Here is a 13,287-nt window from a genome sequence, read left to right as displayed (position 1 = left end):
AGATAGTCCTCGTGTAGCTTTGCACGAAATTTAATACAAACCAAATCTTTACTTATACCAGGCCAATCAACTATCATATCCTATTAAACCCAATAACACATTCAAATTCCTTCAAACATGATATAGCCACAATTTTCAGAGCTGAAAATACGGCGCAAACCTTAAATAAACGTTGTTAGCTACAGAGAGACATTCTCGAAAATGAACCACTATACGACGCTTAGCCAAAAGATAGTAACTAAGGTCGTCTCTAACCTTTAAGATATCTTCTTAGGGCATCTTTAGAAAGCAGGTTTCATCACTCGACTGTGAATTCCGGTAAGACCGTCCTATGGTATCACTTCTGGAAAGAAGGTTTAACATTTGAGTATGAACTTTGGTGAGACCTTCTTAGCACACCATTTATTTTAAAAAGCAGGTTTAATACTTGAATGTGAACTCTGGTGAGACTTTCATAGGGTACCATTTTTTCACTACCGTTAGACAAATTTTCCTTCCAAAACTACTACTAATCCTCATGCTCTCACTTTAGGTTTAAAGTACATGTAGTCTTCTTGTTTGACCCTGAATACAAGTCAAAGTCACACGTCACCCCAGTGGCACAGCGGCATGTTCGCGGACTTACAACGCTATAATGAGGGTTTCCATAGTCGTGGTGGGTAGAGCACAGATAACTCCTTTTGTTACTTTGTGCTTAATTTCAAACAAACAAACTCATACAAAATTTACAGATATATAAACTGGAGGGGGGACTTTTAAAGTAAATTTGAAAGCAGAAGTTCATAATGGCGTTGCTGTTTCTACCTTATATAACATATGGATGTCATAACATATGGATGTCCTGACATTTACTGAATGTTATTGTCATGGATTTTTAGTTTCAAAACTGGAAAATGAATCAGGTGTTGAATAACAGCCAGGCAATGGCAATAACTGTCACGTGAGTTTCTTCCGTTTACTTTAAATGTGAATCAGAAAACAAAAAACTAAACAGATACCCCATCTTGGAACTTGTACTCTGTTTTATTAAGTGGGTCAATTAGATAATAACTGAAACCATACTCTGACTCTTAAGCATTTCTGACTACAAAGCCACATTACTGTGCATGTAATTGGCTTCTGTTATTGTTCAGCTTCATATCAGATTCCCTACGTCGGCTGTTTTACGTCCAGATTACACATAAGATAAGGGTAGTTTGATGTGCATCGAAAAGCCAGGCTCAATTTTCATTCCATTTTTAGCATGCTTGGTCTGGTTTTATTTTCGTTTTACTGCGGTAGTGACTTATAAAACTTCACTCATCTACTTTGTTACTCGAACGTTTATGAATTTAACGTGGATGTTAAAAATAGAACCTATAATTTTGTTAGATTTTATGGCAGAGAATGAAAGAGGAAAAAACTCAAATATGCAGTCAGCTCAAATTAGAAAAGCTATAAATTGACTTTATTCTGTTATCAGATGAAGAAAACTCATCAAATCCGTCCTTAGAAAGTTAAAAAAATCATGACGAAAAACTCGGTTTATAAAGCTCACTGAAGAACCGATGAAAATTAAAATAAGGCTACTTCGCAATTTTAAAGAAATATGATCCAGGTCTCGCGCTGTCATTTGAACTACTTCCTTCATCTTCGATGGTGCTTAGTTTAATGTTCATAGTTAAGCACTATTTCCCAACATTACAGTTTTGATTGCAACAAGCTTCTGCGTAAACGGCAATGTCAGTTTTAAACCACACACTTTTCACTGATTCTCATCGGTGTGACCCGATGAGTCAATGGTAAGTTTATAGACTTACAACGCTAAACTCCGTAGTTCGAAATTTCGCGGTGAACAGAGTTCAGATAGTCCATTGTATAGCTTTGCGTTAAACCGACAATGACACTTCACTACAATCTGGTTGGCTTACAGGATCGCGTATAGGAAAACCAAAGGCGTAAAAGTCCGTTGAAGCTGCATAGGTAGGCTTAACAGGTATGTAGTAGAATGGATAAAAGTCCATTGAAACTATATCGGTAGGCTTAACAGGTATGTTATATTATGAACAAATTCCATTGATGTTGTGTTCGTAGGTTTAACAGGTATGTATTAGAAAGGATAAAAGTCTGTTGAAGCTGTAGCAATATACTTACATGTATGTCAGATAACGATGTTTCCAGGTTTCAAGTTCTTTCCATTTTTTTTTTTCATAAGAAAACTGTTTATTTTGAGGTATTGCTGGAGCTTGTGCGTTTTTTTCACTACAAATATTTATCTATTAATGTGTTAATGGTATATTCTTATTCCTTGCTTGGTCATATTTATTCGTTTTTAGGTCGTAATAATAACCTTTACTTTACAGATGAGATGTTGTTCCGAGCAGGCACGAGTATAGTTTTGAAGCCCGATTGAAACTTGTGCTTTGCGGTATTTCAGTTTCCGTGTAAAACACTGAAGGTATCTTCTTTGAAATTCTGAGTTCTCTATCTATATGATATGCAAATAACTCATAAGAATATTCTGAATAAAAAAAGGATGTAGAATATTTTCCCAGTCATATGTATACCGTGGAGGCGTTGTGTTGTCAAATCATGGGCAATTTACCATGATGTAGATATACAGATATTAAACATGTTACCTGTAGTACCACTTCTCACATCTGTATATATACATCATCGCATTAGTGCAGACATATCGTTCATATAAAGTGCGGTCGATTCTCTGCATGGCACATAAATTACATACTGCTCTAACTGTGTTTTATTTTTGTATTAAGCACAAAGCTACGCAGTGTGTTGTTTGTATTATATCAAAATTCGGTTTTAGCGTTATGAGCCATCACACTTGCCTCTGTGCTACTGGAGGGCGCGTTCATTACGATAGTATACGTATTTCTGTTAAGAGGTATTGTAAAAGATGCTGTTTTTCATGGGAGCTCAGTTTATATAATGACGTTTAGTGGGCAGGAGGGTTAGTGCTTTGTGATTACTTGCGTCCATATGACATGTGTGTTTGGCCACTTTTTGATCTCAGCCTCTTGAACATTCTATATCACTGTATTTTGAACCAGGTGAGTTGTTGGATGTCTTTTCCAGAGTCAGTAAACTTATCTTTGTTTATAAATGTTAATGTTTTCCGTATCAATTTCGGACAAAATTAATTTAATTTACTATTAACTGATAACAGTCTTTACAGCAGATAACACTTACATATATATTGTATTGAATCGCAACTCCTTTACCAGTTCCAAGCACTTTCAACCTGTCAAGCGTGAGGGTGTTATAATGTTACGATCAATCCTACCATTTGATGATAAAAGAGTAGCTTAATAGTTAACGGTGGTCGGTGTTATTGTTAACCAGCTGCTTTCCCTTTTGTTTATCGTTGTTAAACTGGAGACAACTAGCACAGGCAGTCCTCATGTAGCTTTGCGCGAAATTCAAAGCAAATTTGACGGCTCTCTATTTTATTCTTCCAAATTCTCGTTTGACAATTCATCGTCCCCTATTGGCTTAGCGTTAAGCTCAAAGTCTTATAAAGCTAGAATTCAGTGTTCAGTTCTCGTCAGTGAGTTGTTCAGTTCTATGATTCAGATGGCCCGGCATGGCCAGGTGGTTAGAGCGCTCGACTCGTAATTTGAAGGCCGTGAACTCGAATCCCCATCACACCAAACATGCTATCCCTTTCAGTCGTGGGGCGTTATAATATGACGGTCAAACCACTATTTGTTGGTAAAAGAGTAGCCCAAGAGTTGGCGGTGGGTGGTGATGAGTAGTTGCTTTCCCTATAGCCTTACACTACTAAATTAGGGACGGCTAACATAACAACTCCTACAAATGTGGGATCCCTGCCTTTCTCGTGATTTTGCAGGAGTCAAAGGTGAAAATGTTCGCAAAATGAAGGATTTTGTCGCCCTACTATTTCCATATTTCGACCAATACATTTCAGTTAAGACTTTGCACAAAGATATGTTACAACAGCTCTCTCTGACAGAAGTAGACAAGTTTGAGATTCGTGCATTTTTTTGTGATTTTACAGTCACGAAAAGTAAAAAAAAAATCGCAAGTTTAACAAAGTCTGAAGTTATTAAGCGTCTTCCCGTCTGAAGTGTATATACATATGTATGTTACAGTTTATGCTCCATTTCCCTGTTTTAAATACCACTTTCTCTTTTAGATTCTACCATGTTATGAGTATCTTATGAATAAGATATATAGGGAGAGCATACTGAATTTTATATTTAACATATCCTTCTGCTTAGGAAGGTTGTCTCGCATGTCCAGTGTTTGAATCCCGTCAAACATTCTCGCCCGTTCATTCGATTAATCCCACTTTACGTTGATAAAAGAGTAACTCAAAAACTGGCAGTTGGTGATGTTGATTAGCTGTCTTTCTCGAGTCTATTCTGGGTTTCGATACCCGTGGTGGGCAGAGCGCAAATAGCCCTTTGTGTAGATTTGTGCTTATTTATTAACAAGCAACAACAATAACGCTAGTCTGTTACTTCTAAACTATGGACGGATAGCCTCGAGTAGTTTTGTGAGTAATTTTGAAATAAAACAAACACATAATTTTCGTGTTAATATTGATTTCCTTGTTTTATTAAATTTCAAGCTTGTCAGAATGACATTTTCATAGAAAATGACCCGCATAGAAAATATTGAATTGTCAGAACTGTCTTAAAATATTTTTAATATTCTGGTCACATGTCCATTTCTTGTTGTACTTGTGTGTGTGTTGTTGTTGTTTTTCATTAAAATGCTTGATATTTGACTATGTTACACACTTGTTGATTTCGCGTCTCTCTATCGTTCGGCGGTAAACTCGGGGATTTTAACTCTAAATATCGTGGTACAAACACAGCGGAATAGACATTTGTTTGGCTTTTCTCTAATCCCTTAGTGACACAATGGAATGAATGCCTTTGGACATATACTGCTAGAAACCAGGTTTCGATACCCATGGTGGGTAGAGCATAGATAGCTCATTGTATAGTTTTGTGCGTAATAACAAACAACAACTAAAAGAAACAAAACAATTTGCTCTATTTAATCATTATTTTGTCCTCACATTGCACAAAAATGTAATTTGACTTTTGTTGTTGTAGTTGGCTTTTAGCGCAAAGCTATAAAACAACCTGAGTTCGGTTCACCGAAGGAATCGAACCACGCATAATTGCATTGAAAGTCCATAAACTTACCGCTGACCTGCTTAAATATTAAAGTTTTGATAATTGAATGAAAATAGCTCGATTATAACTTTATGGTCACATATGTAATTTTTTTTTTTTCTGTTTTCATTAGAGAACTCTTTATAGTTGATTAAATTATATAGTTGTTGTTTTTTAATTTCTAGACATTTTATTAGCTCGTTTCAAAGAAGAGATTAAAACGAGAGAGCTAAAGTTAACCGTATTGGTTATGAAAATGAGATACGTTGTTCCACAACTATCAGTGCGCACGGAAAAGTTAAATCAGCATTACCTATTGAAAAAAAAAATGGACATGTGCCAAAATTGTTAATTAAGTCTACTTAGAATCCAGTCTTCCTGCCTTTCTTCGAATGAGTGGAACTAGATTCAACGAGCTTTAATAATTTACTCTACTGTCGTCTATGCGTCTAATTTGGCTCGATTTGTGTGCTGGACATTAAATTAAGCAACTTCCGTCATTATACCATCAACTGAGTCGCCAGTGTTTGATGACTACCGCCAACAGCGTAGTATGTGCTTAGTTCACAACAGCAAGCTGTGACGAAGGTACTAACTACAGCGGGAGCTTCTTTATGGCTGCCTAATAGCATTAAGTTTTCAGTTGCTGACTTTGCCGACAGGATATGACGTAAATCAACACAACCCCTCATTTTACACTCATTTTGTTTGGAATGCTACGTGAAGATGCAGTTGCATAGAAAGGGCTCATGCGCGAACAATGTTTCCAATGGCGACTAAATTCCAATATATATAGTTAGCATTTTTCAAAGGTATGTGTCGACGGAAGGAAGACGAACGCGTCCACGTGCATGGGTTGAGGCGGAAACAGTAAGAGATTACGGGAGGTGCAGTTGCGTGACAGGCTTTATTAAGCTCGTGAAGCAAAGGTAACTCTTTGGCCAGAGGAAAACACGCACTCAAGCCGCGTGCCCAAAAGCAAACTTTTTAATTGGAAGAAAATATGATTTTTAGTACTAGCCGTTGGATCCAAACTCAGGAAGCAGTATTATTGGAATTCTTGCTTTGTAGAATTCTAATCAGCATATTTTGATTACATTTTACAATATTATAGGGTATTTAAGCGTAGATTTTAAATTTTTGTTTACAAAGTAAAACTGACATTTCCCCAAGTGCGTTGCGTATCACTGACACTAGTTGTTAAGAAAACATAGGTTTTCGTAGGAAGTTTTGTCACTTTGAATATACGCAATCACATACGTAAAGGATGGTTGGCTTAGAAGATAACTTGATGTGGCTTTGCTATAGAAAACCTACACACATAAAGATAAATATATTTGTATTGTGACTTACTCCTGGAAATACCGATACATTCTTAGAGAGTGCAAGTGAACTGAATCTCACTTGAGGTAGGTTTTCTACGAATTTTTTTACCAATATGTACAGCTATCTGTCAATAGCACTCCGGATAATAAGGTTCTAAAACAACAGTATTACATAACCCACATTTGATGATCAGATTACTGGATCAAAAATATTACATAATCCATATCTGATGATCATAATATTGGATCAAAAGTATTACACAATCCATATCTGATTATCAAAATACTGGATCAAATATATTACATAATCCATATCTGATTATCACAATACTAGATAAAAAATATTACATAATTCATATCTGATGATCATAATATTGGATCAAAAGTATAACGCAATCTATATCTGATTATTAAAATACTGGATCAAATATATTACATAATCCATATCTGATGATCACAATACTGGATCAAATATACCACAATAAAAAAGTATTTAAAATTTCGTGTAAGTCTAGAGTTTTCTTTATGTTTTGTTTTAAAATGTAAAAAAAAAAAAAAAAAGATTCTGGTTATGCGTTGCTATGAGACGTATACACTGTCAATTCTGAACAGTTTTTGTTTGCTTTGAATTTCGCGCAAAGCTACACGAGGGCTATCTGCGCTAGCCATCCCTAATTTAGCAGTGTAAGACTAGAGGGAAGGCAGCTAGTCATCACCATTCACCGCCAACTCTTGGGCTACTCTTTTACCAACGAATAGTGAGATTGAACGTAAAATTATAACGCCCCCACTGCTGAAAGGGCGAGCATGTTTGGTGTGACAGGGATTCGAACCCGCGACTCTCGGGTTACGAGTCGAGTGCCTTAACCACCTGGTAATGCCGGGACCAATTCTGAACAGAGAACACGTAATTATCGAACGGTTTTATTTCACTGACGAACTAGAAGTTTTTCGCACATCGTAGAAACGTATGTTGCTTACCTTTAATCAGTTTACAGCTTTACATAACATTGTGACAGATATTTACTTCACTTTCTCATATTCTTACCAGAATGTACACAACCAAAATGTTAAAACCCGCGTGTTTTTTCTCCTTACACACTTACACTCTTTCAGTGTTCTCGTGCCTTTTGAGTTCATGTTCTTCAATATTTCACTCTTCTAGTCTTCTAGACGATTTGTTTTCATCTTACATCAAAACATTTTGACTCAAAAGAATACCCTATTCATTCGTTCTTTTCAGAAAACACTCCTCATAAAACTGTGAAATATTTGTTTGCAAACCATTCTTATTGGAGAAGCATTTGCTGTTGGAAATTACGTATTGTGTATTGACAGAAAACTTTACCCTCTAAAGATAAACAACCCAACATGAAATATACAAGATTTAATACATTAGTGTTGAATTTCTTATATCGTATAAACTTTAGATAAGTGTCCTAGTTTTTATGATATGTCACTTTAAAGCTTTTTCGTACGTCACAACTTTGTTTGTTTTTCTGGTTTAAAAAATGCTATTTTTTAATAAAACCTATAAAAGAAACAGTGCAATGGGATTTGATGGGTTTTTAAAACCTATAAAAGAAACAGTGCAATGGGATTTGATGGGTTTTCCAGCAGAAAAATTACTTTTTCTATTTATATTTACGGGACAAAATTAATGATGTGCGTCTGTAGATTACAAGGTTGTTTGTTTTATGTGTATGTGTGTATCTGGTATTTGCGCAAAGTTACAAAAGGCTCACTATCGTCAAGTTTCCCTAATTTTCAATTGATACAGTAGATGGAAGGCAGCTAGTAAACAGTACCAAATATGGTAATTGGCCATTGCTCCTATAATACACCCACGACCTCAAAGTGCGGAAAATTACTTTTTCATCGGCAACGGATGCGAACAATGAATGGCCCTAAGATCCATAGTTAGGCACGGCCATTTGACCACGCTCGATCTTCAAGATAATAAACGGTATGTGTTTTAAATGTATCACTTTTATGCATATTGTGACAAACCACATTTTGGACGGTATGTCAGATATTTCTACTGAACTTCTCTTGAGTAATAAATAATTTTGCCTGCAATGAAAAAAAGGTATGTTTTGAACAGCCATTTTGTATTTCGCGATTATTACCATTAAGAAGAAATTTGGGAAATAACCAAGTTTTTTATTATTTAGCACCTTCAAATTTTATCGTAAAAGGCAGGCTAGACACTTCTGCTAAAAATGTTTGTATTTTGTGATATCTGTATGACGTATTGCACAGACAACAAACGTACACTGAAACGCTTAGAAACAAATGTCACACACTCCACGTATTTAGAAGAAAAATATCGACCAGTGGGAGAGCAGAAAAATAAATCTACTGAGCACGTGAACATAATATATTTATAAATTTTCTTGCTCACGAGATTAGCACGACCCAAAACCGTTCTTTTGGCTGTTCCATTTCCCAACATGAAGTGAGGTATTGAAAACTGCAGTTCATTTACATGTGAACGACTTATTTTTTTCGTCAGAAAATTCCTTAAAACGAGATAAGCTTATGAAATAAAAATGAAAATCAACTGATCGTATAAGGTTACTATGATTTTTCTCCACCAGAACGAATACCTTTACACGGCTTATGAGAGGAAAGCAAGGCTTAACTATTCGTTTTTCGGTTGCTACGGTTACGTTCCACCAACAGAACGAATATCCTCACACACTAAATTATATCTGTGTAAGTTTTAAATACATATTTTACACGCATACAATTATTTTGTTACCATATATGAACAAGTAAAATCACTAAAGTTGGTTTCACAACTACTTAAAAATTATTTGTCGACCAACAATCGAGTTTAGTGTAACGAGAAATCCCAAAATTATTACGTAAAGTTCTCGCATGTTTCATCCTGGTCTTAAATTACCTGAATACTCTCATCAATAACAGATTAGGGTAAACAACTTATTAACTGTATCATTATACTACTATTTCCGTCCTCGGCAGCACTCATCAATCGACTTGCTATCTGGAATTATTAAACCAGCATTTCGATTTTCAGTTTGTTTTTTATCCGAAATAATTCCTTATCTTTTAAAACTCGAATTTTTTGTATTTTCTAATACAACAATTGAAAACGGCGACGTTTGCTTTCTTCAATGTGATAAAACTTCTCAATATTACATCTGATTCATTTATGTGTCAAGATATACTTTAATATTGCATCTTTCAGTAAGAATGGGACATGTTTTTATTGGCATTATTTTATTTTTCCATAAAATTGACAATTCTTTCATCTCTTCTGTCCACTGGTGATTATTAGCTTTACTAACAGTTTCCCACTGTTCTTGCGCAACTGTAGTGATGATTGCTGTTATTAGTGGTTTGCATCTTATCCGTGAAGATGATATTTTGTAATCTCCTTGTTACCTATGGTTAGCTTTAGGTTTTGTGAGATTGTTAATGTTTTGATAATAACAATTACCGTTGTAGAGTGTCCTCTGACAATAGCTGTGCGGCCAAATGCATGATTGCAAAAATAATGATCCCCTGTTAAAATTGTGTGATAAGATTCATGCTTTAGAAATGACGCTTCTGTTCCAAATCATGGCTGCCTTGATGTGTTTAGAGTTCTGTCGATTTGCCATGCGCATGTGTGTAATTGTTTTTACATAAAATCTGTTATATTAACAGTAGACTTTGTTTATTTGTTTGGTATTAAGCACAAAATTCCACAATGGATTAGCTGTGCTGGGGAGAGTAGAACTTTCAATGGACGCATTGTTAAGTTTAATACATGTACTCAAAATATTTTATTTGAGAGTAGTGTAATATTTTAAAACACACCAATTATGGTATTTTTCGTATAAACCTTAAGTTGTATCATGAAAATAACTATCGTAAAAAGTCCTTCTTAAAACTCTTTCGAAATCTGACACGTTTATAAAGGAATAGATTCGAGAATTTGTTCCAAATTTGATATTTCGATTTCTAACATCTATGCACTAAGCCTTAAGACATATAGTTTAATAGGAGGTAGCCATAAACTTTCCTTGGCATTTAATTTTTCTTAAATGAAAATATCTGCTGTTACTTCAGAATATATATGATTACACACAAGTGTCGTATTTCTTATTTAGATATAACTATATTGTAACACTTTGGTTCACTGGATTGGTCTTTCACGTACAAGGTTTGTGTGTATGTATCATGATTGTTAAAAAGAATCAGCCCTTTCATATTAGCACCATATGACTGGAATGTTAGAATCGCATAATATACTTACTTGCATATTACTGAACACTAGAATAGCTTCTAGTAAACGTATGTCTAAGAGGTTGCCTCTTGTAAGTATCAACGTAAGAAAGACGCAGTTAAAGGTAACAAATAGTGACAGATAATATAACAGTAATAACAACTACAAAATTTACAGCCGTATTTTTCATAATTTGCTGAAACATCTTGCTATAATATATAATTTTTATTTTTTTATGAAATACGTTCCGTTCTTCAGCCTGATGTGGCGAATTTTAAGACACAGCGGTGATAACCTTTCCACTTTTGTGTGCAGCTAGAAATGCTTTAGGGTTATTATTGTCTTGTTACAGAACTGATATTAATGGCATGGTACCTTCTGTCCGATATGATTTGTGATCTTCGTGTATTTGGTGCACCAATGCTATTCATATATTATTGTAGTTACTATGATATTTAGGATATAATGTTGACAGTGTAGTGATGTACATTATGATGGGTATTATCTACGACAGTTACACCTTTTTGTACGATTGTGACGATGAATCTTAGCTATCATAATGAACACAGTTTTGTATCTCAGAGTTGGGTATTAACACTTTTATTGATAACCAGAGAACGTTTCGACCTTTATACTCTCGTCCGTAAGACTTGGCAACGGTCAGTTGTAAACTCCTTCTTTTTAAATCTGAAGGTGACCTACCCACACCAGCCGTGACCTACCCATACCAGCCGTTTTGAGATATATTTCATTTCAAGTGAATTTCTCGTCATCAAGGATAAGCACTTTTATGCTGTTAATTGCAGAATTACACAATGGTTTATCTGTTCTGCGCCCACCACGGGTATCGAAACCAAATTTTAATAACCTTAATACTTATCGCTAAAATCAGTGGATGGTTTATTTCATTTCTAATTCCAATAGTAAAATTATTTTTTATTAATATTAACTTCCGATTAGAGCACGTTGTTACTTAAAGCGAAAATAAAAATAAACCTGACACTCGACATGGCTAATTAAATATATATTTTCTGCATTCTGACTTACAAAGATCAGTATACGTTATTTGATCATTTGGATGCCCTGGGTATTTCCTGCCATAATTCAAAAGTGATAGCATATTGTGTGATTGCTCTCTTTCTGTGTCGCTGATTATTTGTATTTCTCTGATGCAAATGATTTTTTGTCCGAAATATTAATAATTACTTTGGGCGATAGTAATAATTTTCTGTTGTAGAGATTATACATTTTTATGATACTAATTATGGATGTATTCTGTAATAATAATGATGTATCTGTTTTGAACAATCGTGATGTATCGTTCCTGTGGTACTAATAATTTCATTTTTCTTTGTTTTTAGTACTGGCATTATGAGAGACAATTCTGCTATTTCATGCCATTTTTTATGTTTTATTCTGCATAATAGATTATTTTCTTTCTTGTTTTTTAACATATAGCCGAGCCATTAAGACGAACCAGGATCTTTTACCAAGCACACCTTTGTCCAGTCTCTTCAGGAATGACTTCTGGGGTACACCGCTCTCACACAGTGGTTCCCATAAGTCCTACCGGCCGCTCTGTGTCCTGTCCTTCCGTATGAACTACTGGCTGGGGGGTTTAGACCCATGGGGCTACCATGTTATCAATGTTCTTCTGCACGTCGTGGTGTCCGGGCTTTTTACCCACTTGGCAGCAGGGGTCTTTTTGCAGCGAGCATTGCCCACCGCTGTGGCTGGCTTGTTGTTCGCCGTCCATCCAATCCACACAGAGGCTGTGTCAGGGTTGGTGGGTCGTGCAGACGTTGGAGCTTGCTTCTTTTTTCTTTTGACACTGCAGGCCTATGTTCAGTACTGTAAATGGCGAGACAAGGAACCTGAATACTGTGGTCGTCGCTGGATAGCGCTTTACGGAACACTTGCACTCGCTTCGGCAGCCATGTTGACCAAGGAACATGGAATTACAGTGCTGGGTGTGTGTATACTGTACGATCTAATGATCCAGCACCATCTAACCCCGAAAGACATACCCGCAGTTCTAGCAGAGGTGAGAGTTTACTAAGAAACTAGCACATGTACATTACAAAAATATATATATAACACGTAAGAAATAGATCCGCGTATAGATTATAATTGTGTTCAGTGTATTTCAAATGTGTTCAGAGATCAGAATGATTCATGCGCGGATAAAACTCTGTTCAGAATGATTTCTATATAATATGTTGTGACTTAAATATGGATAAGGTGTTCAGTGATTCATATATGGATAACGTTTAGAGTTATTCGTATATAGATGATGTGTTCCTAGCACTTTATATATAGAAAACATACAATGATATACATGTAGATAATATAAACTGTGTTCAGAATTATTCATATGTAGATAAATGTGCCTATAGTGATTCATACGTATATAATATGTTCAGAGTGGTTCATATATAGACAACCTATGTTCAGAATGATTCACATGTAAAGAACATTATTTTGTTTTACTGTTTAGTTGACATTCTATATAATTTCTTAGAGATCAGTGTTATATATTTGTCACAAGTTAAAACGTGCTTATCACTTATGTTAT

General features: G+C 35.4%; 1 protein-coding gene across 4 annotated transcripts in view; it reads left to right on the top strand.

Moving 5' to 3' along the window:
* The window catches only part of LOC143229677 (protein O-mannosyl-transferase TMTC2-like), a 262,964-nt gene that overhangs the window by 225,603 nt on the left and 24,074 nt on the right, over positions 1–13,287 (top strand). For 2 of the 4 annotated variants that reach the window (XM_076462361.1, XM_076462362.1), the window contains exon 3: positions 12,171–12,756. In XM_076462361.1, the coding sequence (XP_076318476.1) occupies positions 12,171–12,756 (586 nt within the window). Of the gene's footprint in view, positions 1–1,773; positions 1,976–6,350; positions 6,560–12,170; positions 12,757–13,287 lie in introns of those variants that run through there. The other 2 variants (XM_076462363.1, XM_076462364.1) reach the window with 2 other exon arrangements.

This window comes from Tachypleus tridentatus, chromosome 10 (genome assembly GCF_004210375.1).
Source record: "Tachypleus tridentatus isolate NWPU-2018 chromosome 10, ASM421037v1, whole genome shotgun sequence".
NCBI lineage: Eukaryota > Metazoa > Arthropoda > Merostomata > Xiphosura > Limulidae > Tachypleus > Tachypleus tridentatus.
Note: the sequence above shows the minus strand (reverse complement) of the source record. Positions and strands in the feature narration are given on the sequence as shown.